General features: G+C 42.0%; 1 protein-coding gene across 9 annotated transcripts; it reads right to left on the bottom strand.

Moving 5' to 3' along the window:
- Window positions 1-395: 395 nt before the first annotated feature.
- zmynd11 (zinc finger, MYND-type containing 11) lies at window positions 396-16,379 on the bottom strand. 9 transcript variants are annotated; one of them, XM_084707435.1, is made up of 17 exons: window positions 16,215-16,379; window positions 14,213-14,350; window positions 13,017-13,176; window positions 11,915-11,938; window positions 9,303-9,326; window positions 8,697-8,867; window positions 8,050-8,127; window positions 7,414-7,506; window positions 6,280-6,367; window positions 6,048-6,103; window positions 5,833-5,910; window positions 5,140-5,258; window positions 4,633-4,867; window positions 4,342-4,416; window positions 3,917-4,195; window positions 3,531-3,716; window positions 396-3,313 (listed from the first exon to the last, which is right to left on the bottom strand). In XM_084707435.1, exons 2-17 carry the CDS (start codon window positions 14,341-14,343, stop codon window positions 3,191-3,193), a joined length of 1,920 nt encoding a protein of 639 aa, XP_084563561.1. In that variant the 5' UTR covers window positions 14,344-14,350; window positions 16,215-16,379; the 3' UTR covers window positions 396-3,190. The 9 variants fall into 9 exon arrangements, with proteins under 9 accessions (XP_084563561.1, XP_084563552.1, XP_084563554.1 ...); XM_084707426.1 differs by lacking the exon at window positions 16,215-16,379 and adding an exon at window positions 15,519-15,537; XM_084707428.1 differs by lacking the exon at window positions 16,215-16,379 and adding an exon at window positions 15,519-15,537 and having other exon boundaries at window positions 4,642-4,867.
- Between the last annotated feature and the right edge of the window lie 9,393 nt (window positions 16,380-25,772).

Genomic DNA, 25,772 nt, shown 5'->3' with positions numbered 1-25,772 from the left:
ATGCAGCATGCAATACACTACCTCCACAACCCCCCCCCCCCCCACACACACACACACACACACACACACACACATTCTTTAGACCTGACTAAATGAATGAAAATCTGGCCATTTGTAAGACGTTTAAAGGCCTTAAATTTAAACCTTAAAGACTTTTGAAGACCCCGTGGGAACCCTGATTTAGGTATGATCCTTATATATCATTTTTGGTAAGTGGCTGGGGGGGGTCTACAGGTGGTCGTCTTCAGGTAATGTTTGTTTGGGGGTTAGGATTCTGTTCTCCTAGTAGTCAATCAAAACATATTTGTTAAGATAAGCCTTAATGTCTTTGTTTGGAAAGTTTGATGACTTCATCAAATAAATATTGCTCTTTTGAAGAAGTAAAACACCGGATGGAAATTTTAAACCTCACTTGTGAGCAAGTTTGCATGGTTTATTATATCATAGAAAGTGACTTGATACAACAGGAACTTGTTGATACATTTATTTCTCCATGTTAGCACATAGAATATATTTATATACATATTGCTAGCTAAAGCAAAAACAAAATGACAGGAGCATAAAAATGTTAAGCCACGATTAAAGTTTACATATGGACAGCAAACAGAATTTGCTAAGTTGGGGACAATCTCATTGATTTACTGAGACAATGGGAGTGACAATAGACTTTTTTCATCAGAAAGTAGTCAATAGTTAGTGAAGGGTAAAATTAGCTAGTAATTTTAAAAGAAATAGAACAAAATATCATTGTCATATTGCATCATTTTGAGGAAGTGCAACTATGTCTTTTAACATGGAAAAAGAACTGTAATACACACACCTTACTCATGCATTTACCAGAGCTACTTTACAAACTGGAATGACATCAAAATATTTCCACATATGTAAAATGTCACAAATGATCATTACACATGGATGGACAAATATAAAATACACACTGTAGAAGTGAACCAAAGAAGTTTCATTTCTGATTCAACAGCCATGTAACACTACTATCCAAATTCAAAATAAAAAGTAACAATGAAGACTAAGATAATCAATCAGTGAATCAAACTGCTAGAGCAGAGATCTTGACAGTTAGCTTAGATGATTGAATATATTGATAGCTTAACTATGGTGGAAAATCCAATTTAAGTCATCTGTTATTTTAGAGGGTACATTTGTATGAGTTGCAAACCTCAGTAATACAGATTCCATTCCAAGTTCTGTCACCATAGGTGAAATTTTAGAAGATGGATAACACATAGGTGTATTTACATGTAGTGCAACCATGATGAGTTGATTTAACAAGTGTATGTCACTCCAAAGGAGCAGACAAGATACGCGAGTTGCCATGGTTTCTGCAGGAGAATGTTTCAATACAACGGCTAGTCAAAGCCTATTTAACACTAAACTGATACACACAAGGCAATTGAAGTTCATTACTTTCAAAATATCATGTTGCTTTAAAACAAACAGTTGCCTTAAAATGCAATCAAGTGAGAAATATTTTAGATGAAATAGAGGCTACAAAAAGAAAATACTTTTTTTGTTTTTTGTAAAGTTTTTTTGGGAAAAGGTCGTTATCATGCAACTTGAAAAGCTGTGTTAGGTCTGAAAAGTGATGCACTTGTTTGAGATAACAACAGCCACGTTCCATATAATGGTAAACTTGGATCGAAAACTGGACAGTCAATGAATGAATGAATGAATGAATGATGGGGAGAACTTTTCCTCTATTCAGTCAACTCTTCATAACAAAGGAAAGTCACAAGGACTTACAATAGCTTACACTTTACGGAGTAGCTTCTGGGTAGTATATATATTTTTTTTTTCAACTGCAATTTCATTGCCCGTTTTGAAAATCTAATTCAAGCATCTGATGACATAACTCATTATGGAAAGAAATCCAAAATAAAATTGCCAGGTCAATCATATTTGCATATATTTTACATTGGTCCATCCGTACTCATTGTCTATTGGACACCAGACACCCCGCAAGCTTTTTTTCTTTTCTTCTATTGATGCAAATTTTGAAACTATCAACATGCACATCTCTTTACTCAGAATATGATGATGGTGTTGAAAAAACAGGCACTGATCACCAACTACAGCAAAAGCAGTGAATGAGTCTCATAGCTAGTCACTTTGAGTATTCTAAAACCGTACTTAGAGTGTACATCACAATAACAATGACACTGACGCCAACCAAAACAAAACAAGGGGAGAGAACAGCACTGGACACATTTCTCTGGTAAAGATTGGTTCAGCAAATCTGGTTTCCTTTTTGGCAAATTACAAGCATTTGGGTTATGACAAAGAAATGAAATGTGCAAACTGTCAAATTACAAAGAAACCTCTCCAAGATCCAGCTCAGTAAAGATTGCTATATATTCCCTGGAAAATTTAGATAAAATCGCGAATTTTCTTTGAATTACAAAAATTACAGTATATTCAAAGTTAACCCAAAATGTGCATAAGAATAAACGGAAGATTGCTGTCAGCTTCTTTGCCGACTTTATAACCCTGTTCCCAATAATGTTTAAGTGACTTGAGGACGATCGATTTTGTGAAAACAATACAAAGGTGCTATTCACCAAAATATTTTCATGAATAAAATTACACTAAATGTCCAGGAACTACTTTCTTATTTTTTTTAATTTATATTTTCAAGCTGATTTTTTTGTCATGTTTTTCAGCATTTTCTATTCTTTTTCTGTATGAAAGCATAGCTATTTCAATGCTGCAATAGTACTTATAGTTTAAGATCGACGGTGTATATTTCTTGTTAAACATTTACAGTAAGAAAAGTGATTAAAAAATTCAGGTAATAAAATGTATTCAGTTAATGCTCAGTTACTACACACTTAAATAACATTCTCCAACATAGGTCAAAAATTAGCACTTCTGTAAAGTAAAGAAACACAAAATCATACCATACTATGCATTTGGAGCCATGCTCTTTGAACGATCTGCTGATGATTCAGGAGAAAAGGAAGAAAATAATCAATGCACTGAGTATATTAAATAATAGCAATGACATAAAATGAAAAAGAGAGCATTTTTTTCTCTCCCTCAGACGTAGGGCAAAATATTGGGTCCACAAAGTGTTCAGGAAGGCAGGTCAGGAAGAAAAGGGGAGGGGCCAAAGTGTGAGTGACAGGGGGCTGGTTGTGGAGGGCAGGGGTACCTAACGGATGGCTGCGGTTGTTCATCTCTTCCTGCGACAGGTGCGTTTGTGGTCAGCATGCCAGTGCTCCTGCTGGCACTTGATTGAGCAGTAGGAGGTGTTCCAGCAGCAGTGGTACATGGCCTCTTCCTCGCAGTTATAACACTGGTGGTGGGAGACAGGCGCACGCATCAGAACACTCACTACAGGAGTACCTGCTGAGCTGGTACCAGTTCTGATTGGAATGATGCAGTGTCAAACATTTTTGAAGTGTTTATATAAAAAATTGTTGTTGCTATGCCTGTATGGATGGAATACAATTCCAAGGTTATAAATGTATATATATGTGTGTGTGTGTGTGTGTGTGCCGATGTGTCCTCACCCACTGCTTCTTCTTGGTCTGGGAGATAAGCTGCTTATGCTGGGCCACCATCTTCTTCACCTCCTCCACCAGCTCCTCCTTGCACTTGTCCTTCACCTGCTTACACTTCCTCTCCATCTCCGCCTGGGCACCTGACACCGCTTTGCTCACTGCCTGACGCTTCTCCTCCTCCATCTCAGAGCGCAGCTGCTCTCACACACACACACACACACACACTCTCTCTCTTCAAGTTGGCTGTGTTTGAAGACCACGTCTCATGTTTGTTTCTTTTGCAGGCTTGCAGGGCTACTCTATATCATGCCCCTCTGCCCTCTTCACATTTAAGACGATACATGGATTCACACAGACCAACTTTCTCCAGAACTAATCAAGACTGGAACACACACCTTCTCCAGGGCTTCTCGGACCACGCGCTCCGTCTCCCGCTTGTTGTCGGCCTTCATCATCTCCTTGACGTCGTTGAAGATCTTGGTGTACTTCTCGTGGCACATGTTCTGGCACACGGCGCCCTCGCTGCTGGTCTGCGTGCTGCGGTGGAGCGTGCGCGGCGACCCGCCGCTGGCCTTCCGGGTCTGGGTGGAGACGGAGAGCTTCTCCGGCTGCTGTGGCGCCGTCGTGGGGATCTCCTGGCTGGAGCTCACCGCCTCCATCTCCGGCTCGGGGTCCTGAGGAGTGCGAAGGAAAGGCGTGGGGAGGGAGGGGGGCGAGAGACGTGCTTGCTGAGTTTGTGATCTTGTTGACATGGTCTAAACGCACACCTTTTCCCTTGGTTTCACGTGTACTGACAACAGACGGATGGGGGGGTACTTACACTGACTTCTTCTTTGGGCTCAGAGGCTTGACTGCGACGGGTTTTCTTTGCCTTGGGCTCCTGGTTCACTTTGAGCTGTGAAGCACGGCAATGTCAACATCAATGCGGGAAATAATAACCGTTATTCCCCAAACACAGACCGGAAGAGTTCTGTTAGCTCTGGACACGGCATGGAGCTTGAAATCCACCAGGTGGCGCCATTACCCCCTACATAACACGACCCATGTTTGGGAGTGTCTGTGCTTGGGTACGTGGAAGTGAATATGTTTGGGAGTGAGCGCGTGTGTCTACCTGTCGGACCTGCTCGTTGCTGGTGGAGGAGATGCTGGACTCGGCCTCCTCGGGCTCTCTCCTGTCCTCCTGGCTCCTGTCGTCCATCTTGTTCTTCCAGAAGCGGCCCTCCCTCTGGAAGCGCTGGTAGAGCTCCAGCTCGTCGCAGGCCTTCTTCCAGCCCGTGCTGCGCTTCACCTGAAGCTGCTGCACGCTCACCTTGATGTCCTGGATGTTGTCTGACGGGATCCACGCTCTGGCAGGGGGAGGGGGGGGGGGGGGGGGAGGGAGGGTTGTAGACACTGTATGCCCTTACAGTTGTTTTTCAGAGAGTCTTACCCCCAGTGGAATCAACACCGACTACAGAACACACCTAGACCAAGAACCTAATAACACAAATGAAAAATCACGCTCGGGTCACAAGACTGACTCGTATTGCTATCCCTGACAACACTGCCTCGTCCTGCCCTCATAGAGGCCGGGGGGGGGGGGGGGGGGGCAGGTGTGCTGTTCCCTCCTCCTACCCACCTCTGGTGCTGGTGGCCGAAGAAGCGCACGTCCACCTGGTTGTCCTCCCGCTGCAGGATCTTGGCCGGCCAGTAGCCGAAGCCCTTCATCTTGGCCCACACCACCTCGTGACTGGGGGTCTGGTGGAGGGGAGAGGGACAGGGTAACATGTCAGCACGCCGCCTCGACCACTCAGCTCCGACGGGGACGGGGGGAAATCGAAGATTTTCACCCCGGTGCGACCGGTTCTTTTAGCCAACGATCCCGATTGGCGATAGCTCCTAAATCCGCCGTAATCCGCTGCGAGGGGACGGTGTTAAACGTTGTTTTGTTGTCTGCTGCTGCTCGGACAACAGGCAGACCGCTGCTTCATCGTTAAGACGCCTTTAATGTGACCGACAGGACGGGCTAGGCTTTAACTGGCACACTGCAACAAGCTTACACCAAATACCACAGCTTGTAGTGTCGGGAGTGTACAGAGAGGAATCGAGAGGGTGACGTTGGGTGCGGAAAACGCGCACGCATCAATGTTTATGGGCCAAATCGATGACACCAGATTGTTTGCCATTTGGTCGATCCGGATCGATGGATAGTTACACCTCTCATGGGGGGGATGTGGGCGGGATGTGGGCGGGGCGGCTTGTCTTGGCAGGCCCTGCACTGCTCTACGCTGGGTGAGGGCCAGGAGCCAGGGGCCGCCGGGCGAGTACTCACACAGGGGTAGCAGAACCAGTTGTCGGGCCGTGCGTTGGACAGGTAGAAACAGGTCTTGCAAAGCAGCAGTTCGTTCAACTGGAGAGGGAGAAAGAAGGTGGAGAAAGAAAGATGGCGGGAGAGAAAGGGAGAAGAAATCCTGTTTGTCGTATATACTGTATACTGACGCTTGTTGGTCAAATGTCTGCGGGGTGGTAAATGAATGTATGTTGTACCTCGTGGCAGGTGTCACTGTAGAGCAACCGTGCTATTTCGGCCTGGTCACTGTGCACTGCAATAACAAGCACAACAAAAACGTTTTCAGTGTCACAACATTTTGATGGTGCTTTATGGCCGTGGTATTTGGGCGTCTAGAACAAGCCAGGGATCTTTCACAACAGCTACTAATCATGCAGGAAGTTGAACGTTTTCTCCAAACCAGTGTGGTCGCGATTTATGACCCCCTACCTCCGAACAAAATGGCCGTGTTATGCACAATCAGCTGGGCGTCCGCCTTGAACTCGTCAAAGCTCTTGTATTTGCCCTCGGCCAGGTTCTGCAGCACAGAGAGAGAGAGAGAGAGAGAGAGAGAGAGAGAGAGAGAGAGAGACAGATAGAGAGAGACAGAGACACAGAGCGAGAGAGAGAGAGAGAGAGAGAGAGAGAGAGAGAGAGAGAGACAGAGACAGAGACACAGAGCGAGAGAGAGAGAGAGAGAGAGAGAGAGACAGATAGAGAGAGACAGAGAGAGACAGAGACACAGAGACACAGAGCGAGAGAGAGAGAGAGAGAGAGAGAGAGAGAGAGAGAGAGAGAGAGAGAGAGAACAAAGAGGTCTATTCAGACACTGAGCAGAGGTTAGAGTACAGGCGGTGTGGTCACAGTGATGCAGAGGGGCCAGCAGAGGGCAACAGATGACACATACTGTAGGCAAAGTTCATCACGTCCTGTGCATGCCATCTACACATGAAGCTACACTATCAGGGTCCAGAACTCTCTAAGCCTCTCTCTAAAGCACAGTCTCTCTCTCTCACACACACACACACACACACAGTGGCAGGGCTGTTTTCCAGCCTATTTGGCAGGCCTTGGTGGGATGCACCAGTGATCACGGTGCAGAGGAGCCCTCACTGACCCCACGCTAGGAGAGGCAATCTGATCCGGCTGACACACACACACACACACACAATCTAATCCGGTTGACGCACACACACAGTCCAGCCTTGTTCTGAAGGGTCTGGTCTGTCATGGCCTAACAGACCTTTCCTCAGTAGGCTGAGGGGCGTGTTAGGGTTGGAGGACCGAGACAAGGCCAGACACTAAACTTCAGAGGGAGTGGTTAGATATTACACATCAGGAATTAAAGGGTTCGAAAGCCTACGCTTTTTATGTGGCATTAAGCTAAAGGGTTTAACAACGTGCTACTAATATGCTAAAAAGCTTAATCCCAAAGTATGGCCAAATGCAGGGAATACCACAATTTAAATAATATAATCAAAACCTTCATTATGCTTAATGAATATGGAAGAATCTAGTCAATATAGAATATGTTGTTCCACTGGTAGCTGGGAGACAGGTCTATGGTAAGGGTCTCATGCGTACCTCTTGGATGTTGGCCACATCCAGGGCTGTGTGGATGAGCCGTCTGTACATGGGGTGTTTAGTATCTTTGCCTTTCTTGTTCAGGTCTACAGCCTGTCAAAGAGGAAAGGAAATAATATGAGATTTAATGCTTAGTTTTAGAGGGAGGGAGGGCAGTAAGAGCAAAGGAAGAGAGGGAGAGAGGCAGGATGGAGAGAGGGAGGGGGGAAAGGGAGAGAGGCAGGAGGGAGAGAGGGGGGGGGGGAAAGGGAGAGAGGCAGGAGGGAGAGAGGGAGGGGGGGGGAAAGGGAGAGAGGCAGGATGGAGAGAGGCGGGGGGGGAGGTTGGGAATAAAGCCCAGACCATTGTGGGCAGTTTTACTAACTGTGATTTAGAATGACATTAAAACGCACAGGCACTTAGTCAGTACAGCCACTGCACTGCATTCCTAGTCTGAAGAGAACAGTGCAAGCACAAGGAGCTGTACCACAGCACCAATACCAGTAGGAGGACAGGAATGTTCACACACTCCACTGTGTGCTAGCAGTTGACCACCAAAGCCTTGATGGGGTGAGCCTGGATGTATCTGACCAGCACTTCCAGGTCCCCTAACAGCTGTATGTGTGTGTGTGTGCGACATTCTGGAGCGCTACTCACCCTCTCTTTCATGCGCTGGATGATGAAGCGCAGATATTTGCACATCTCTTGCTTGCTCAGGTTCTTCTTTTTACTACCCTGCAGGAAGAAGGAAAGAAAGAAAAAAAACATAAGAAAGACAGCGAAACAGACGAAAGCAATTTGGCATGATCTGACCTTCTGACCTTGTTGGAACTATTTGAGGATCAAACAGAGAGAGAGGAACCAAAAGAGTGAGAGAGAAGTGGGGGAACAAGATGGCGTGAACATGGAGGAAGAGAAGAGGTCCAGGATGTAAGAGGAAGATGTCCTACAGCCTCACGTATGGGACGAGGCAGAAGAGGGAGCGAATGACAGTGAGCTCTCTGACAGGGCGTGTCCGTGAAGACAGCGTGAGAGCTGCCAGCAGAGACACACAGACTGCAGGGGTGACACACACGTCACAAGCACAGCCAAACAGAGAGATACAAAGCACAAATGTAATGACAGGGAGTCTATTGACACGCTCCATGGTGTGTACTGTGCACAGCAAACATGGTTCACACAAGTGGAGGGCAACACGAGAAACATTTTTTTTAAATTAAATAAATCTAACCCATGTTAGGGGAAATTAGACAAATATGACACACAGAGTCCATATCCAGACCCTTCCAGTCAGTGGAACGCACACAGCTCACCCTGCACACCACGCACTGCCAGTGGGAGCCGCCGTCCCGGGGCTTGTACTCCTCTGACAGACATTTGAGGTGGTAGACCCGGAAGCAGTTGTCGCACATCAGCACGTCCCCGGGAAGGTGGCACTCGAAGCAGTACCAGTCGTGGCTCTCCGCCTCCCAGTCCTGGAAGACAAGGAGCAGAGTGATCGGTGTCCCCCCCTCTGACCAGCCTGCTGGCCCCTAGTCTCCTCTGAGGCCCTGGGGGACCCCCCGCCCCGCCCGCCAACACACACACGGGCTGCTTTAACTGGACAACTTCTGGACTTCAATTCCACTTTTGTGTCAGCATTTCAACGTTGTTGTTTTTTGTTGTTGCTACTATCTAAATGAACGACACAAAGGACATCCCACTGTGGAAAGTCACCAAACACATACTTGGGTAGTCAGTAATAACAATAAGTAAAACAAGGTAGCTACACCCATGGAATTGTATGGCAATTACTTTGACTCCTTTTCAAGACATGAATAAATACCAATAATATGTCATGTGATGCGTATGATGGTGTGGATTTTGGTCATGAAACAAGATTGAATAGAGTTGCGTGAACTCTGACTGACCTCCTCCGGTTGCTCCCTCACCATCTGCAACCAAACATCCCCCCAGGCATTAATACACCGGTACACACTTCCACATAACACACTTCTGATTGAGCACCACCCCCCCAGTAGGCCACAGCCACCCTCTCCAATGCCACGGTATGTCTGTGTGTGTGTGGGGGTCATAAGGAGCACACCCCCTATGCAGAGGATTGATGAATTGATTGCACGGAGCTAAGATTTAGAGGGGGGGGGGGGGGGGCGGGGGGCTGAAGAGTTGGGACCAATCGTCCTCTGTCAGTGTCCCACTCCTCCCACTCAAAGTCTGGAGAGGTGCAGAAGGGGAACAGGGACTTCTGGGATACACTGCATCATATTACACCAGGCAAGTGTTTTTCAATCACTTTCTTGTGTACCAAGTTCTTGCATAATGCGAGTGGCTTAAGTACATCAATGTCAAACTGTGAATAAACAAATTTACAATGCAAAGCATAGGGAGCAATGGGGCAAATGCTGTTCCACAGCCGTTCCATGAAAACCTTCGCTCAAAGTTCCTCCGCGTTTCCACTTCCTTCCCAAGTCCAACACAAGACCAAACACCGCTCTTTGATTTGGGCCACTCTCCAAATCAAACATGCTTGGGATTAAACCAACAATAACTCGAGTGCACTATCCATGCTCGCTCACATGAGAGCGCCCAAACAGCGCCACAAATAGTACTGAAGACAAAAGGAGGGATGATGGCAGTGCCAGTCGCTTGCTGCCAGAGGGAGAGTGCCTCCAGGGTCTGCCAGGAGCACTCAGCACACTCTGCCCCTTCTGTGCCCCAAGTGTTCTGTCAGCGCTGTCTGAGTGTTAAAAGGGGCTTCCCTGTCTCCTTGGCGGCTGAATGAATGGGGTCGGACTTCAAAAGGTGAGCCCTGAGCAAGGTTGCCCTCTGTTTCGTGTTGTAGGGAAATCAGTGTTGTTCCGGAGTGCATAGCAGTCCTTCAATCGTCGCTAAAGACCTCTCTGGAAAATGGACGGGATTTTGGAGGACGTTCGGTTGAACAGTTAAGCGACTCCTTACGAAGAAAAGATAGAGTAGTTGATTGTGTCCTAAAGCAGTCATCTCAGTCTTTTAAAAGAAGCCCGTAAACCTCACCAGACAAATAAAGATTGAATGAAGCATAAGGATGAGGAACAACCAATATCATTATGAGAAAGGCCAAGTACTGTTGCAGTTGCCCCCCTACAGTTAAACTAAAACACAAATCACAGACAGGCCACGCACACATAATGTAGCCCCAATACAAGGTAGAACCTAATCACACAAGTTATTGATGTCCCACCACCGCACTTAACTCTTTAGGATCAATTAGCCCCATATGTATGATTGTCTGTTTACCAGACACACAGCATTGATCAAATGCACAATTTTGTGTATAGCATGACAAACACATTTTAAATAGAATTAGTGATGGAACCTGGATTCAATCCAATCATATCATCCTAATTTGAAGATCATTATCATCTTTCAAAGACAAAGACAATCAATATTAGGAAAAATACATTTGTTGCATTATTCAAGGGCACAGAATGACAGTTGAACTGAATCCAGGTTCTTTGAAGAAGTGATAAAACTCCATAACGTACTGAAATTGATTTTAACATGCTTCCTATGAACTCCTGACACACTTGGGGAGATGCTGACATGAGATTGGTCAGCTACATTACCACAGGCAATACTGTGTAGACAACTACAGATATGTCACAAACCGCATCCCCCTGTTCATTAAAAAATGCATGCTGGACAGGAGTAACATAGCAGAACACAAAACCCCTGAGGAGAACTACAACTACCATCAGCAGAACTACAACTACAACTCACACTCATAGATGCTTGCTCCAAACCTGTGCGAATGTTAACATTGCTTGTCATTTTGTTGCTCAAAAAGATGAGTCATTGTAAAGGTATGGCCTTCATATGACCACTCAAATCAGGTTCATTCATTTGAAGAAGCTTAAGGCCTATGAGTATGGTCCAAGACCACAAAATACAGCTCAAACTGTATTCAGTGAAAAACCTGGCTTAGATTATTTTCTTGAAATACAAAAAAGCAACGGAACATTTGTAGATGAGTAGCGAGCAAATATTTCAAGGAAGTCACTTTTGATCCATTCCACAAGAAATGTGGTCACATCTGGACACAGCGATTCATTGGAATTTCATGAAGCTTTTTACAGAAACATCAGACCCAGTCAAACCTTTGATAAGTGATTTGAAAGGTCATTTTACCACAATAACTCAAATAATTTGTATTTTTGCGCTTTGTCTTTTTTTGAGACCAGTTTAATAGCAATCCTCTGTCATTTAGTGAGTAGACCTGAAGTATACCTATCACCTGACGTAAGCAATCAACAATGTTGTTTACACGAGGCCGGCACACACATAATACAAATGTATTCTACAAAGATGCTCTGTAAAAAGATTCAATCAAATTCCATATTACACTGCATCTGGCAGAACCGATTTCTCACAGAATGATGTTAGTAAAACAAAAATACAATAGCAAAGGAGAGAGCGAAAGAGAGGGGAAAAATAAAAAAAGAAACAAAACAAACCCAAACTGAAAACAGCAATGCAACCTTACCTTGCTTCCTTCGGCCTTCTGCTCCTGTGATTGCAAGTGATCCAGAAAGCAGTGTTTAAATGTAGAACTGCTACACTGAGGTGAGCCCTTTCTTAGTAGTGCTACTTTAACATGGACCTGGCACCATGGCATTTTAGTATTGTAAGCTAAGGGACTAATATTCTGGTGGTTTTGCTTGTGAGCATGGGTCGTTGCAGGGGCCAAAATTGATTTTAAAAAGTTAATGTTTACGAGAAGTGACGCGCAGGCAGGCTGGTGCAGTGCTGAAGCAACAACCAGCCGTTTCCTGATTCCATTGTCCAAGTCATAAAGACCATCAGTGAGTTGAAGTCTGAACCAGTCCAGGACACCTTCCCATCCTTGCTAACACTAAGTTTGCTTTAAAGGGGATCTTCCAAAAAAACAACAAACTACACTAGCCCCTAGGCTACTTTTCAGACAAAGAACATAAATACATTACAATTCACAGATACAGAAACATTTTCAAGGTCCATAAAATGTACTTTTTAAATGTAATTAAAGTAGGCTAGTTTTTAAAGAGAAAACAGAGTATCCTCTAATCTTATCTTTATAGCATTTGTTCCTGAATAAGTCTTGGGAGTTTAAGCGGATAACTGTGTATACATAAAATACATGGGCATACACAAATGCCCTGTACAGAATATGCTATTTCTTGATGCAAAACAACCTGAGACAGATGAGCCAACCAATGACATGTTTATGCATTCCTAGTCTCTGTCAGACCACATCTAACACTTTACTATCACAGTTATTCAATTACAATCCCCATGGGCTTTTCCATTTGAGATTTGCAATAAGTTTGCCCACTTCTGTGTGATTTAGGCGGCATGCCTTTTTAAGTGAGTTTGAGTTACAAGATAAGATTGTTGTGTTCAACAATTCATTGCTTCCTGTTTTTAGTGCTGAGTTGAATATAAACTGTGAGTCTCTATTTGAGTTGTCCCTCCCTCCAGCTTTTTATTTCTGGCTCAAGTTCACACAAGCTACTAGTTAAAAAATAATAATAACAATAACATAATACATAAAAAAATACTTGGAACCATTCCATCAATCCAGAGGAAAGAGGTGGTGGTGACCTTACCATCTCGTCCCCAGGTAGCCAGTAGCCTTCCTGCTCAATGCCCGCTTTCGAGCCTTTACAGCCCACCGTCAGGGTCTCTACCACCAGGCCGTCCTTCACCGCCAGGCTCAGCTGTTTGGCCGTCTCCTTGGGGTGCATGCTGAACACACGGCTCAGATACCTGGGAACACAAAAGGATCAGGTTGAAACTGGGCTGAAGAGGCACCGATGCACGGACACCTGCATGCCAACACGTTTTCTATATATAATAGTCTTGCAGAAAAATAGCTCGGAGTTGATCATTTTTACAAAGCTTCTTTAATTTTTGTATAAACCTTTAATATTCTGCAAGATCTTTGACAGCCAATGACAATGAATTAGTCTAAGCCAGATTCCACCAATTCCCTACACGCTTCCCATCTTTAAACTGAATTCCTACAAGTCATAAAATCACTCATTGAAATGGAAAGCATGTTTCATGATATTAAGTCGGTTTGGTGAGGCCTTCAATTGCATTTCATTGCTTTATCACCATGACAACAGCCGTTTACCATTGTTCGTGTGGTGAGTGGCCAACTCCCAAGGTCCTCTGTCTGGGATGGACTAAGTGTTTCATTTTTGACTGATTTCTAGTAGCTGACTAAAAAGTGTGATTGACCTGTCGTGGTTTGAGTTTGGCATGAATTAAATTAGACTGAACCCAAATATAGCCTCGGTACAATACTTAGTACTTATGCAAATGTGACATTGGCCTAACAAGGGCCATGCTAATACTGATGTCTACTCTGCTATATTCTGTATCAAGGTCTGATTGGCTGGGGGCTGTATGGGGCCAGGTGAATTCATGGTCTGAATGGCAATGAAGGAAAGTAATTTATTACAAATCAAGATTATTTTCAATCTACAAACTGATCCAAGCACTGCACTGCAAGATAGATCCTTAACCCTTAGACCAGACACTGAAGCCATCCCCAAATAATCTTTAAGGCCAAAGTCTAGGCCCACTACGCAGCTGTTGAGGTCGGAGAGGATAGGACAGGTGTGAGCAACATATCAGGAACTCCAAACCCAGGCCTATCAAAGGGTTTACATACAACTATCTTGCTTAAGCCATGTCAACCCCCCTCAGACCTCCAAAAGCTCAGAAGGAATTGGGGTTTGTGGAGTAATTTTGTACTTTGCTTGACAAAACCAAAAGTCTGTTTGCGAGAACGTACTTTGAGATTCTGTCCATGTTGGCAATTTGTTTCTGGTTGCGGATAACCTCGATGGCGGCCCACACATACTGGACTACCTTGGGGTCCGCCTGCCTCTTCTTCACCACACGTGACATGACGTCTTTATTCATGATCAACCTGTGGGGAGAGAGATGGGGAGAGAAAGGTTGCACTCCAGCTTTATAAAAACACTAGTACAGGCTGGAAGAAATGTCAATACGAACTCATGCTGGATTAGGCCTTCTGCTTTTGTGACGCATCATTAAGGACATATATGATCTAAACAAACAGATTTCAATAGTTAACTCTCAAGACGCAATCCAAGGAGAAAACCAAGAGCACAGCACACCATAGCAACCTCTTAACTGGTAGGCACAGGCCCATTTCAAATCCACTTTTACGCATTTATCTTTTTAAGCCTCCATGGAACTTAAGACTGTCAGACTGTCACTAATGCTAAATGAAATATATAAAGCCAATAATATTCCTCATCTTGGGACTGTCGTCACAGCCAGCTAACAAGCCTTCTTTTTGTATATCTATATTAACACATACTGAACACTGCAACAAAAAAGTGTGCCTGTTTTTGGATGAGCTAAGGAAATGCTGTTAAATGCTACAGTAAGACTTTTACTAGCAGCACTACAATGTTCTGCCAATTTGTTGGACATATTTCTGTCCATGACAATTGCCAGTTTATGAACTCTTAAAAGGGACATCTCTCTTGTTGCCATGCTTGACTGAGTTCCCTGCACACAAATACAACAAAAGCGCTGAGAAGAGTAGAGGTGACAGGGAGCAATGTGATACCCCGTGTTATGCCATCCAGAGAGGGTGTTAATGAGAGACACCTGTGCGCCAAGTCATTCTGTACATTCAATGGTATTGGAAGAGCACCTGTACAGACTGCCACACAGCTGCTAACCTGAACCCGCTGTCTCAGGTGGGCTCTCACTACATGATGCTACAGGCCCCTGATCCACATACTCCACTCCCCTATAAATTAGGGAAGCTGTTTTGAATGGAAGGATGCTTGCTAGTTCAGAGGAAGATAAGACCGTATTGTAGCTGACTAGCTAGTTATCTTGCGTATTTTCAACACATGAGAAACTACTTGTTTGCTAGGTAGGTAGCTAATTTAACAGAGAGGAGACAGTGAGAAACGAGACTAGCCCATATTTAGCCTAGGCTTTCTATTCTGACCACTCTACACATGCTCTCTCCATAGACTCAAACAAGCTAGTCTAACAAGGCTGGTTTATCTAACCAAGTGGATTTTATTTTTCTCAGTATTTGTTACACTCACGTTGTCAAGCAAGCTATAACCCAGCAACAAGAACAAGGCAAGCTATAACCCACCAACAAGAACAAGGCAGCAAGGCCACACGAGCAATGTTCGTTACTGCACTGTAGATGGTGTGGTGGCTTCATAGCTAAAATAGCTTTACAGTAGGCTACCTATCAACTTTTGTCTTGCTAACTGGGAAGCAAGTCCATATGCTATTCCAATTCTTTAGTACAGTATAACTGAAAAAAATTTGCGAGCTCTAGCAATGACAAAGAATACAGCTATTTTAGAAGTGAAACGGGTTCGACAAAACGGTTTGTTGGGTGACAAGCTAGCTACCTAGCTAGGCTGGCTAGTAGTAGGGCACTAACGTTAGCTTAGCTAACTGGCAGTAAAGCGAGTTAGCCTGTACCTTCTCTGTCTGTGAAACTAATTATATTGTAAGTCAAACGAAAAAATGATTATCAAACTCATTACAGTCATTAGTCGAATACAAGGGGGTTGCGATGATAGCAGGTAACACATACTGACATGCACACAAATGAGATTTTTCTTGTCGTTTGTTTTGGAGGGCGCCATGTTAATAAACCACCACCACCATCATGGGAGAGAGGAAATACACAGGTCCAGCCATGAGCTAAAAAGCTAACGTTAGCTAGCCGTATAATTGTCATTAAAGTATTGGATTATCCCTTTTATAAAATTCAGACTTACCCGCACTACAGTGTTACTAATCTACGACTCTGTAGAAATCCGTGAAGGATTCAATGTGAGGCTCCTTACATTTGTATTTCCGGGATAGTTTTTGACTGTCTGAATTATGGTTTATGGCCAGCTGGCTACACTAGACTAGCTCTGGATTGGGAAGTAAACACAAGCGCCAACATAGCGGGACAAAAATCTTTGATACAACAAGGGAACTCTAGTGGTGGAATTATGAGTTGCTGCATTACTTCTTTTGTCAGGATTTTTGTGGCAATTCACAGTTTGTATTTCATAATTTGCTTGTAAATGACTCATTAGGAGGACAATACATTTTGGAAATGTTCACTTAGCTGCCCTGTGATTTGTTCGACAAATAGATAAGTGTAATGACAATGTGGCCCTGCTGGAAATTGTGTCCAACATTTTCCAGAAAATACGTACTTTAATTTAAAAACGACAATTTAATTAACAGACTGTTAATAACGTTTTGTGTAATTTAGGGGACTTAACAATTCAGGTATAAGATGTGAAAAAATAAGGGATTTTAGACTTCTGACAGAAGTATAATTTTATGGAAGTGTCGAGGTCACAGAATCGGTGACATCCAATCAACCACTAGATGGTGGTGAAGTGATACTTATTTGACGTTTCCAACTCCCTTCTGCTTTAATAAGTCTTTTTTTTCTTTACTATGAAGGTAAAGTAAAATAAACAGCTATTTTAAGTTATTTTGGAAAATAACAATACAGGTTTTCAATTGCAAATGAACACGGGAATGTTTAGTGTGGTAAATAAAATATATAAGCCTATTGTTTCTAGACTTAAAAAGACATGCTACTGTTCGTTGCTGTTCTGAAGGTTGTAACCAAAGCAGAATATCTTGAGAAGACTGTAGAGGGCCCTCTGCTATGAGTCTTGTGTAGGTGTTTCTATCACACAGATGTTTTGCTGTATAAGCCAACCTCTAAACAACATTTTGAGAGTTAATTACTTCAAATAGAGGTTGGAAAGAGGAACAGAGCCTCTCAGGTAGTACAGTTTTTCTCTGTTCACTTCCTAGCACAGGCTCTGAACCTATCATGGGAAGTAACTGTGTGCATCATCTCTCCGAGACAGATATCTGCTGCAAAAACTGTTCCTTTGTTGTGATAAATAATGTATTGTAAATTGGGTGTGGACTGTAAGCTTTTGTCTGGCACATTTTACAAGGACTTGTAGTAATAAATAGAATAGTAATTAAGCATTTACATTGTATTGTAGCTTGGAGTATAGAACCTATCCATTATTAAATAACTCTATTCAGTGCAGAACGATAAAATAATATCATCATTATTATACTACTGTTGATTTATATGTAAACAACAAGGCTTTTATTTGCAACCTTTGGTTTTCATTTTCGGATATACAAACTGTTATTTTCATCCAACACTTCAATACACAGCAGAGAATAATGCAGCACAATGCAAACTGTCCCAAAATTAATTGGATATTCTGTCTAAATGCAATGGTTCAACCTCTCAGACCTTTGGAAATGGCATCCCAACAGTAACACTGATGTAAAATAAAAGACAAACTAGATATGCCTGCTACATACTTATTTTCTATAATTGAAATGTTAATAATATCATCAGATGTGGTTGTCATGCAGAATTGAATAGAACAATGGAAAACAGGAATATCCAAAGACCTACAGTACACTTTCCATCACCTCTGCATTTCTTGTCATTTTAAGGCCTCTCTTTAATCATGTAAAGTCATTTTAGCATGAACCATTACCATGTACTGCATGCCTTTTATTTGCTATTGTAATACCATTCACCGTTCAAACAGCAATATCCTTGTTTGTATTTTTTCCTAAATCCAACATTGTTATGCATTCCTCGTCCTACCAGTATGTATGCTAATGCAAAAAGAAAACATGCAAGACAACCTTGCATGCAAGATGCTGATTCAACAAGGGATGGTATCAGCAATCTAAAGTAGCAGATAAAGTGATAGCCAGCAATACTCATGCAAACCACTGCATGGTAGATACTTGAAATGAGCAACTAGCAAGATTAAAAGATGGTTTCGGTTGTGCTGGATTGTTATAGACTTGTATTAGACAGCTAGTCAGGGTTTTAGCTGAAAGAGGGTTGTCCCTACAGCCATCATCAGTATCCACCCCCTGCAGCGAAGCCTAACAACTGAAAAGGCTCATCACACACCACAGAATCCCGGGCCTTCTGCAGCAGTGGTTGATTCGAAATCCAGACAGATTAATTTACATGTCCTAGAAGTCCATCTCTCAAGGAAACTGCAGCTAGTTTGCAAGATCAAGTTCAAATCCACCATTTAAATTTAATTAAAGTGTATTTACTTCCTTCTCACTACATTAAAGGATTAATAGGAAAACAGTTCCTAATCACAGATGTGCAGAATAAGATCCTCTAAATATATTATCATCTAATGGTTCCTGTATTAATGAGTCTAGTTTCCTGAACACAGTTCATCACTCCACTGACAGAGTTGTTTGTCTACAACCAATTATGTATGGTAATCCCTATTTTGTAACTGAAAAAACAATATTATCTTTTTGGGAAAGCTGTAGAAATTGTACATGGACAAGAACATGGAGGTGCCTGCTCTGATACCTGGATCTGTCTGGGGTGCCATTGATTCACCAACCCATAAAACTTTGGAGTGATTTAACATTGTCAAAGGTGTAATACTGTACCTCTGAGATACTCCATGTCAATTTTAACATCGGAACTTTGAAACTGTGTGTAATTCAGGTCTGACCGAATGTTATATTTTATATTTCATCTCACTACATGTTTATTAATAATTCTATTTGTTTAGTTAAGTGTACAATGTACTTGCCCAGATCCATGCATCAATGCAAAAACCTTTTGTACTCAGCTTATCTGTTTAATGCTCTCAACAGTCCCCTGGAACTTCTCCATCAGTCGGTGATGCCATCCCAATGCCACCTGTGATGCGAAGAAATAACCAATGAGAACTCAACCAGAGTACACATCCAAATGTCATGGCCAGACCTGCAGGCCCCTGTATCACAGAGTTTTTAAAGGACTATGGGAAAATGGGTTTTCACAACTATTTTCCACTGTAGTAATGTGGTGTATGTTCATTGTCAACCAAAAAAAGGCAACAAAAAAATCTACTGTACGCTATTAAATGAAAAGGAGAAGACCTATCTCGTTGCAGCAGTATCCATTGTCTCTTTACATGTCTCTCTGAGTGGACTCTAGCCTACAGGTAGGGTTGGGAACAGGTACAGAACCCAAGTTTCATGTGCATGTAGTGCTGAAGGCATGCATTGTACTACAAAACCTACTGTCAGGAACACAGTCATGAAATCATGAAAATCTAAAAATGGGGGATGTACATCTTGAATCTCCTAAATGAAATCTGTCATCCCTGAGAGATTTTGTTGCCATGACTGACATCCACAGTTAGATTGTCAGGAAAAACCTAATGAGCTATGAGCAACGACTGTTATCTTTCTTCAATATTCACTGACATTTCATGCCACTGTCTCAAATTGGTTTACCTTTTGATAGTTCATTCGTGATTCACCATAGTTAACTCAACAATTCAATATTCAAACAAATGTCTTGGAAGCAGAGGAATGTAAGAACAGATTTATTAATCAGAGACAGTTCCTGACAAACTCATTTGTTCACCCTATATATTGATCAATAAAACCCAACCAATAGGAAGAGCAAAGAAAAAGGTTTCTCAGATCTGGTTCAAAAATACTTTTTATTATAAATAAATATGAAGATGGTGCAATGAATACATGTTTGGACCAAAATCTGTCAAAGAGCAAAATGTGTGGTTCACATTTCTGCATCCTAGGCTTTCACCAGTTCTTTATTTTGAATTCAAGAATATATCATGGCTCTTACAAGAAAGGTCAGACGTGTGTGACCTCTTTATAAAAATAGAAAGGAACAGATATAATTGAAACTGTCATCACAGTGAACTTTGAACCTCATTTATTTTTTTCAAAAAGCCTCTGACCTGGCCAGGTCATTCAATCAATTTATCTGATGCAAATGAAAATACATTTTTAAATAGCTAAACCCAATCCATATTTCCAAGAAAATATTCCATTATTGTGTCATATCAATGCACAAAGAGAAAATTGAGAATATTTTGGTTAAAGCCTTTAAGCCATAGTCAACAGTAAAACAGCACCCTGTTGTCTCTGGCTTCAGTGTTCTAACATAACAAGCTCTAAAAGTTGATTTGTTGTCATTTAAAGCCGTTTGCTCTAGTATTAAACTAACTTCAAACTGTAAAATTCACTATAATACAATGCAGTATTTCATCTTCTATGACGATGAATAATTTAGTGTTATTAGAAATTACGCAGAACCATTTCATTCACTTGTTCAATAACCGTTGGAACAGGAGATTGGTTTAAACTTTCCAACCTCATTCCACAGCTTACCCAAGCAAAGTGTCAGTATTTCCAACTTATACACATATTTTTTAAGTCTGTTTGACTTCCAAGATCAATTAAACTCATGGTCAATTCATGGTCACTGAACAGGAAAGGAGAGCAGACAGAAACCATGTATACCAAAAGTCAGCCCCAGTCAGTAGGTGTGGTAAAATACATTAAATATGTGTAATGCAATATACTGTAGGTGGGTTCAGGTAGGATAGGCTACACACATTCAAATTAGAATGGATGGGATGGGATTGGATTGGACAGAGGTTGAACAAAAGATTGTTTACAAAGGCCATATTTTTATTGACTTCCAACCTTTAATAAGTCCAAAGGAAACATTTAACATACCACTGGAGGTCCGGCCCTCCAATTTACCAGAGATACATCTGTTCCCTATTCATGAGAACCAAACCTGAGAGAGAGAATCCTTTCAAAGTTCTTACCTAAGGAATAAAGGACTACAATAGCAACTGGAAAGGATGTGAACAAAATATGCTTGCTTGGCATTCATTTATCAGAAACTACAGTTCGGGCAGCTCAGCTCTTTTAAATATGCTCACATTTGCCTTTCATTTTGACTAGAGAACAATAAAGAAATGGCATCAGATGAAAGAGGAATGCTCTGGTGTGTTTTGTGGAATTGACTCATTAAATATAGTGGTGCGGTACGGAAAGTGTCTCTCAGCAGACGGAAGCTTGTAAGGGCTGGTGATACACGAGCTGTAACTGGGACGAGGTAAGGGTGGAACATTGTCGGCAAGCCTGACGTGAGGTTGGCTTGAGTCTATATTTCTGAACTTTGCTCAGGAACACATAGCTCTGTGTTGAGTTTCTTGAAGTATCATCACACAAATCTAGATTTGTTTTGACTGTGTGCATTCCATCTGACATTTCTTTTCAGGCTATGTTTGCTCAGGTTGATGTTCTCTTTTCAGAAATATAAATAGAAGTGGGAAAAAAGGAAAAATACTGAACAGTATAATATCACAGCACTTCACAGACTGACTTGAAATCAATACAATAAATGAAAAATGTTTGCTACTGATCATTTTCTTAAGACTCACTTGTGCTTCTAATTTCCTAGATTGATGGTTCCAATTTAGTCCTTAGGGATAGTTCTTGGCCCAAACATAGATTTTCTAACCCAATAACCACAACACGTCCACAGGCCCAGAAAAACAGCTGAAGTCTCTGAGGAAAAAAGTGAAAAAGATGATAGTGTCCAGCTGTTTTGAGATACTCTGACTGTGTGTTTATAAGCAAGAGTATTAGACTATGGATCAAAACACATGGATAGGGGTGAAATCATTTTCCTCTCAAAGCCTGCTGCCGTGAGTGTAGGGTCTTGGGGGATGTATCATAAAATTGAGAGAGTGAGAAACCGTAGTCCAACAACTAATATGTTAAATTTACAATTACATTATCAGTATTATGTCTACAGTGAGTACTAAAGACTGCATTTAATAGGCACCACATTGTATTTTATGAACAGATATTGAGTGGATTCTACAGTACATAACACATTTCTCTCATTGTGTCGCTGGTCAAGAAAATATTTTGATCTTGTCTAAAAACGTTAAAAATCACAGTTTCAATGACTTTTACCGAAATATTTACGAGATGTTAGCAGTCAAAGAATGTAGTTTTCAAACTTTGCAATACTGACTTGATTCCTATTAAAAACTTATACATTTAGTACATTAAAGAGAGCAAGATCCACCAAAATAATGCATGTGGTGGATACATTGTATAGTCAATCAAGGAACTGAGAGTTCCTGGTGGGTACCTTGTGTGTTTGCTGAGCCCAAAACAGCACCAGGCTGAAATGGCAGCGTGATAGTCAATGTTTACATCAGCATGATGGAGTACTTCGCCACATGCTCTGTTGTGTGTGGGTGGTCAAGTAGGAAATAATTAATTTATGGTTTGTGGAAAGTTGCTCCATAACATGGATCTACCCCAGTTTCCTGATTCCTGTATAACAAAACTATGATTCAGTTTCTGGTATACATAAATGAGGTGAAGTAGATCAACTTGAAATGTTGAAGTGTGTCTAGAATCAACAAGTGTGTCAAACAGACAGTAACATTACAGTCTTGAGCATTGACAGTGATTAAAAAGAGATAGGCTTTCATGGAAGAGGTCTTAAAATAACATGAATTATACCAACGTGTGTTTATGCTTCCCAGTTAGGGTTAGTTGAAATGAATGAAATGAAATCCAAACCACAGCATTCTAAATAACATGTATATTTTAAGCTTTGAACTTCACGTAATGTGCTGTCTAGCAGAAAGTTACAGTGGCTGCAGGTCCCAACAGTCACAATCATTACAATGAATGATAATTTAGATCTTATTGGATACAGTGCATTTAATTTGTGCAGCAGGAATGTCATTGTCCTTAATTAATTAAATCTAATTGTATTAGGGTTTCTTGCTTGCTTTTAATAATGATTCATTGCCCCTAATCAGTGTGAGCAATCACTGCGCTAGGGCTTCACAAAAAATGCTTGATTTGAATGCGTAGTGCATGCTGCATAGTATCATAGTGGGTATCCATTATGCAAAATATCAATTCACTTAATAAGTAGGTGGAACACCATGGTCCCAATTAAGCCAAGTTCCATCAAGTGTACATGGAACTTGCACAAACGCTGTGAAAGCAGTAAGGATGGTCTGGGATAAAATATGTATCCCTGGGGATATCCATTATGCCATATCATATTGAGAAAACCATTGGACTGTAGGCTCACAGACAAAAGCAGCAAAAGCACATGGGGTGGTAAACTTCTCATGATGTCATCATGGACACAGAGTAGAAATGAATGCATGTGTAGACTATAAACTGAACACAGGGAAGCCCAATTTAGACAGCCTCTGTCAAACGTGATAAGATTACTTCATTAATGAACATGCCATCCAACATAGCTTTATAACCTGCTCATGTCTACAGATGCTGCCTAAGTTTGAAACTTAAAAGTCAGTTGAATTCAAATGCACCATTGACGCCAGTCTCAATTTTGGATTGGGAAAAGGGGACTTGTATGCTTCTACCAAAGAAGAAGAGGTCCCAAAACAGGAGCAAGAGACAGGAGGGCATTGAGTGAACTGGCCCCCTCATCAATCTCTCATTGGATTATGTGGATTAGCAGAACCCAGATGACGAGGAGAAATCTATGCAGTGTGGAGTTAAGTCCATGGTTCTGTGGGCAGATGGTCTGGCATGGACCAAACCATCTGTGGGTTTGTCAACTAAAATGGAACAAATGCTCCCAATACTGGAGTGAAGACCCAGAAAGTCTCCAAAGCACCTGAAATAAAGCTGTAATGAAATAAAGCCAGGAGGGAAGAGTATTAAAATGTCAACTCTGTGATTTCAAACCGGTGAAGAATTACATGAACTTGTTGACAGATTCACTGTTCTCTGAAAAGGGATGGCCATTAGACATTTCATCAATGTGTATATTGATGAAAGGAAGGGAAGCTAGGAATAACAGTTCATGTATTCTCCCACATACTCTGAAAAAAACACTCGACAACAGTTTACATCACGGTAACATTAACCATCATGTACCTGCTTGGTATGGGAGAGGCCTAGCTTTTCAGGGGTAAGTGGATGTCAAATTGAGTTTTGGTCACACAACCTTCAACTGACCCTTTATAACACTTAGCCCTTCCACCCTTCCCCCAAATTAGGTTTTCTTTCAATTGAATCTTCTGACATCTTATGCATTTGAATTACATGGCAATTATTGCTATAATTTTACCATTAGGTAGTTAATGCAACCATAATCATCTATTCACCCATGGAATGTGCTGTTTGGAACCCTTCATGGCTGTCTCTGTAACTTGGCTTGACTTTATGTTCTTAAAAAGGTAACAGTATATCAAATCTTATAGACCTGGGAAGGACTTTCATTTCAGTAGGTACATTTTCAAAAATGATTCTATTGTACCTTTTATGGGTAGGGCAGTTGGAGGCCAGGACTCCAATCCAAGTAATGATGGTTTCTGTCATAATGAGCCTTTTTTTGTTTGTGTCTTTCTGGGTTTTCTGTCTGCCAAAGGTTGGGTCTTGGAGCAGATTCATCTGTCAAATATTTGTACAATACATTTCCAAGTACACATTGCAGTGTTAGGACCCAATTACGTTAAAATGTACATAGCTAACCTGGCTAAAATACAATAATAAATAAATTTCTCACAGGGTTGATACCAATAGTGTTTGACCTAGGTTTGATGCACAGCAGGTGACAGGTCATGATTGGTTTAGATGGAGAGCCCAGAGAGAGCCCAGAGAGAGGTGCCCTCTCTCTGGGTTCTCCTCCCCCTGGCTGGACCAGACTGTGTGCGTTGCTCTGACCTTTTCCCTGGGCACGACTCAGACAGCAGGGGCGGATCCCATCCAGACACGGGTCAATACTAAGAGGAAGGGTACACACACTCACACGCACCTCCAGACACGCTTATCTGAGAGACGTTGAGCTCACTTCCAATGAAATGATTCCATGTCAATTCAAGTGGTGGATTCAGAATTCAGTCCATTGTGGTTTCCAGTGGATTATTGGTTGAAAGGAATGAAGTTAACTGTCACATTGGAGCAACTATTACTTGCATATTAATCAAGAGGTCAGACCAAACCTAAATACTTTCTGTCCATGTGTCGGTAACATTTTCCATAACAGTTCTCCCATGACCAGGCTCCCATACCCATGCAACTCTTCCCATTTAATTTAACTTGATTTCAACACTAACAGCACATCTACTAAACAATCAAGGATACAGCAAACAAACTTTGTCAGACTTCACAAATACTTGGAAGATGCCTTTGAATAAAGCCCTTTAAGGTAATTAAAGGTCATTTGTGTGTGTAGAGAATTGATGGAAGATGGTTGAGGGTGTGGAGGGTGACCAGGCACAGACCAGCTCCGGCCATGCAGGGCACGTCTCTCCCACCAGGGAACATGATATATGTTAACTAAGGGTTCCGCTCAAATCAGTTGGGGGGTCACAAACAAACGTTCACTTGTTACTGTGAAACATGGTGAACAACATGTTCAGCAGTCACAATGGAACACAATAAAGAATCCTGGTAACCTCCTCAGA

Source organism: Hypomesus nipponensis, chromosome 10 (genome assembly GCF_054491055.1).
Source record: "Hypomesus nipponensis isolate SF chromosome 10, ASM5449105v1, whole genome shotgun sequence".
NCBI classification, from domain to species: Eukaryota; Metazoa; Chordata; class Actinopteri; order Osmeriformes; family Osmeridae; genus Hypomesus; species Hypomesus nipponensis.
Note: the sequence above shows the minus strand (reverse complement) of the source record. Positions and strands in the feature narration are given on the sequence as shown.

Excerpts from the sequence above, each read along its gene's own strand:
- zmynd11 (XM_084707435.1), bottom strand. The coding sequence starts at position 14,343 with ATGAATAAAGACGTCATGTCACGTGTGGTGAAGAAGAGGCAGGCGGAC. Across the intron at positions 7,507-8,049 it reads TCCAGCGCATGAAAGAGAGG|GCTGTAGACCTGAACAAGAA; the intron begins GTGAGTAGCGCT and ends CCTCTTTGACAG. Across the intron at positions 5,911-6,047 it reads ACAGTGACACCTGCCACGAG|TTGAACGAACTGCTGCTTTG; the intron begins GTACAACATACA and ends CTCCCTCTCCAG.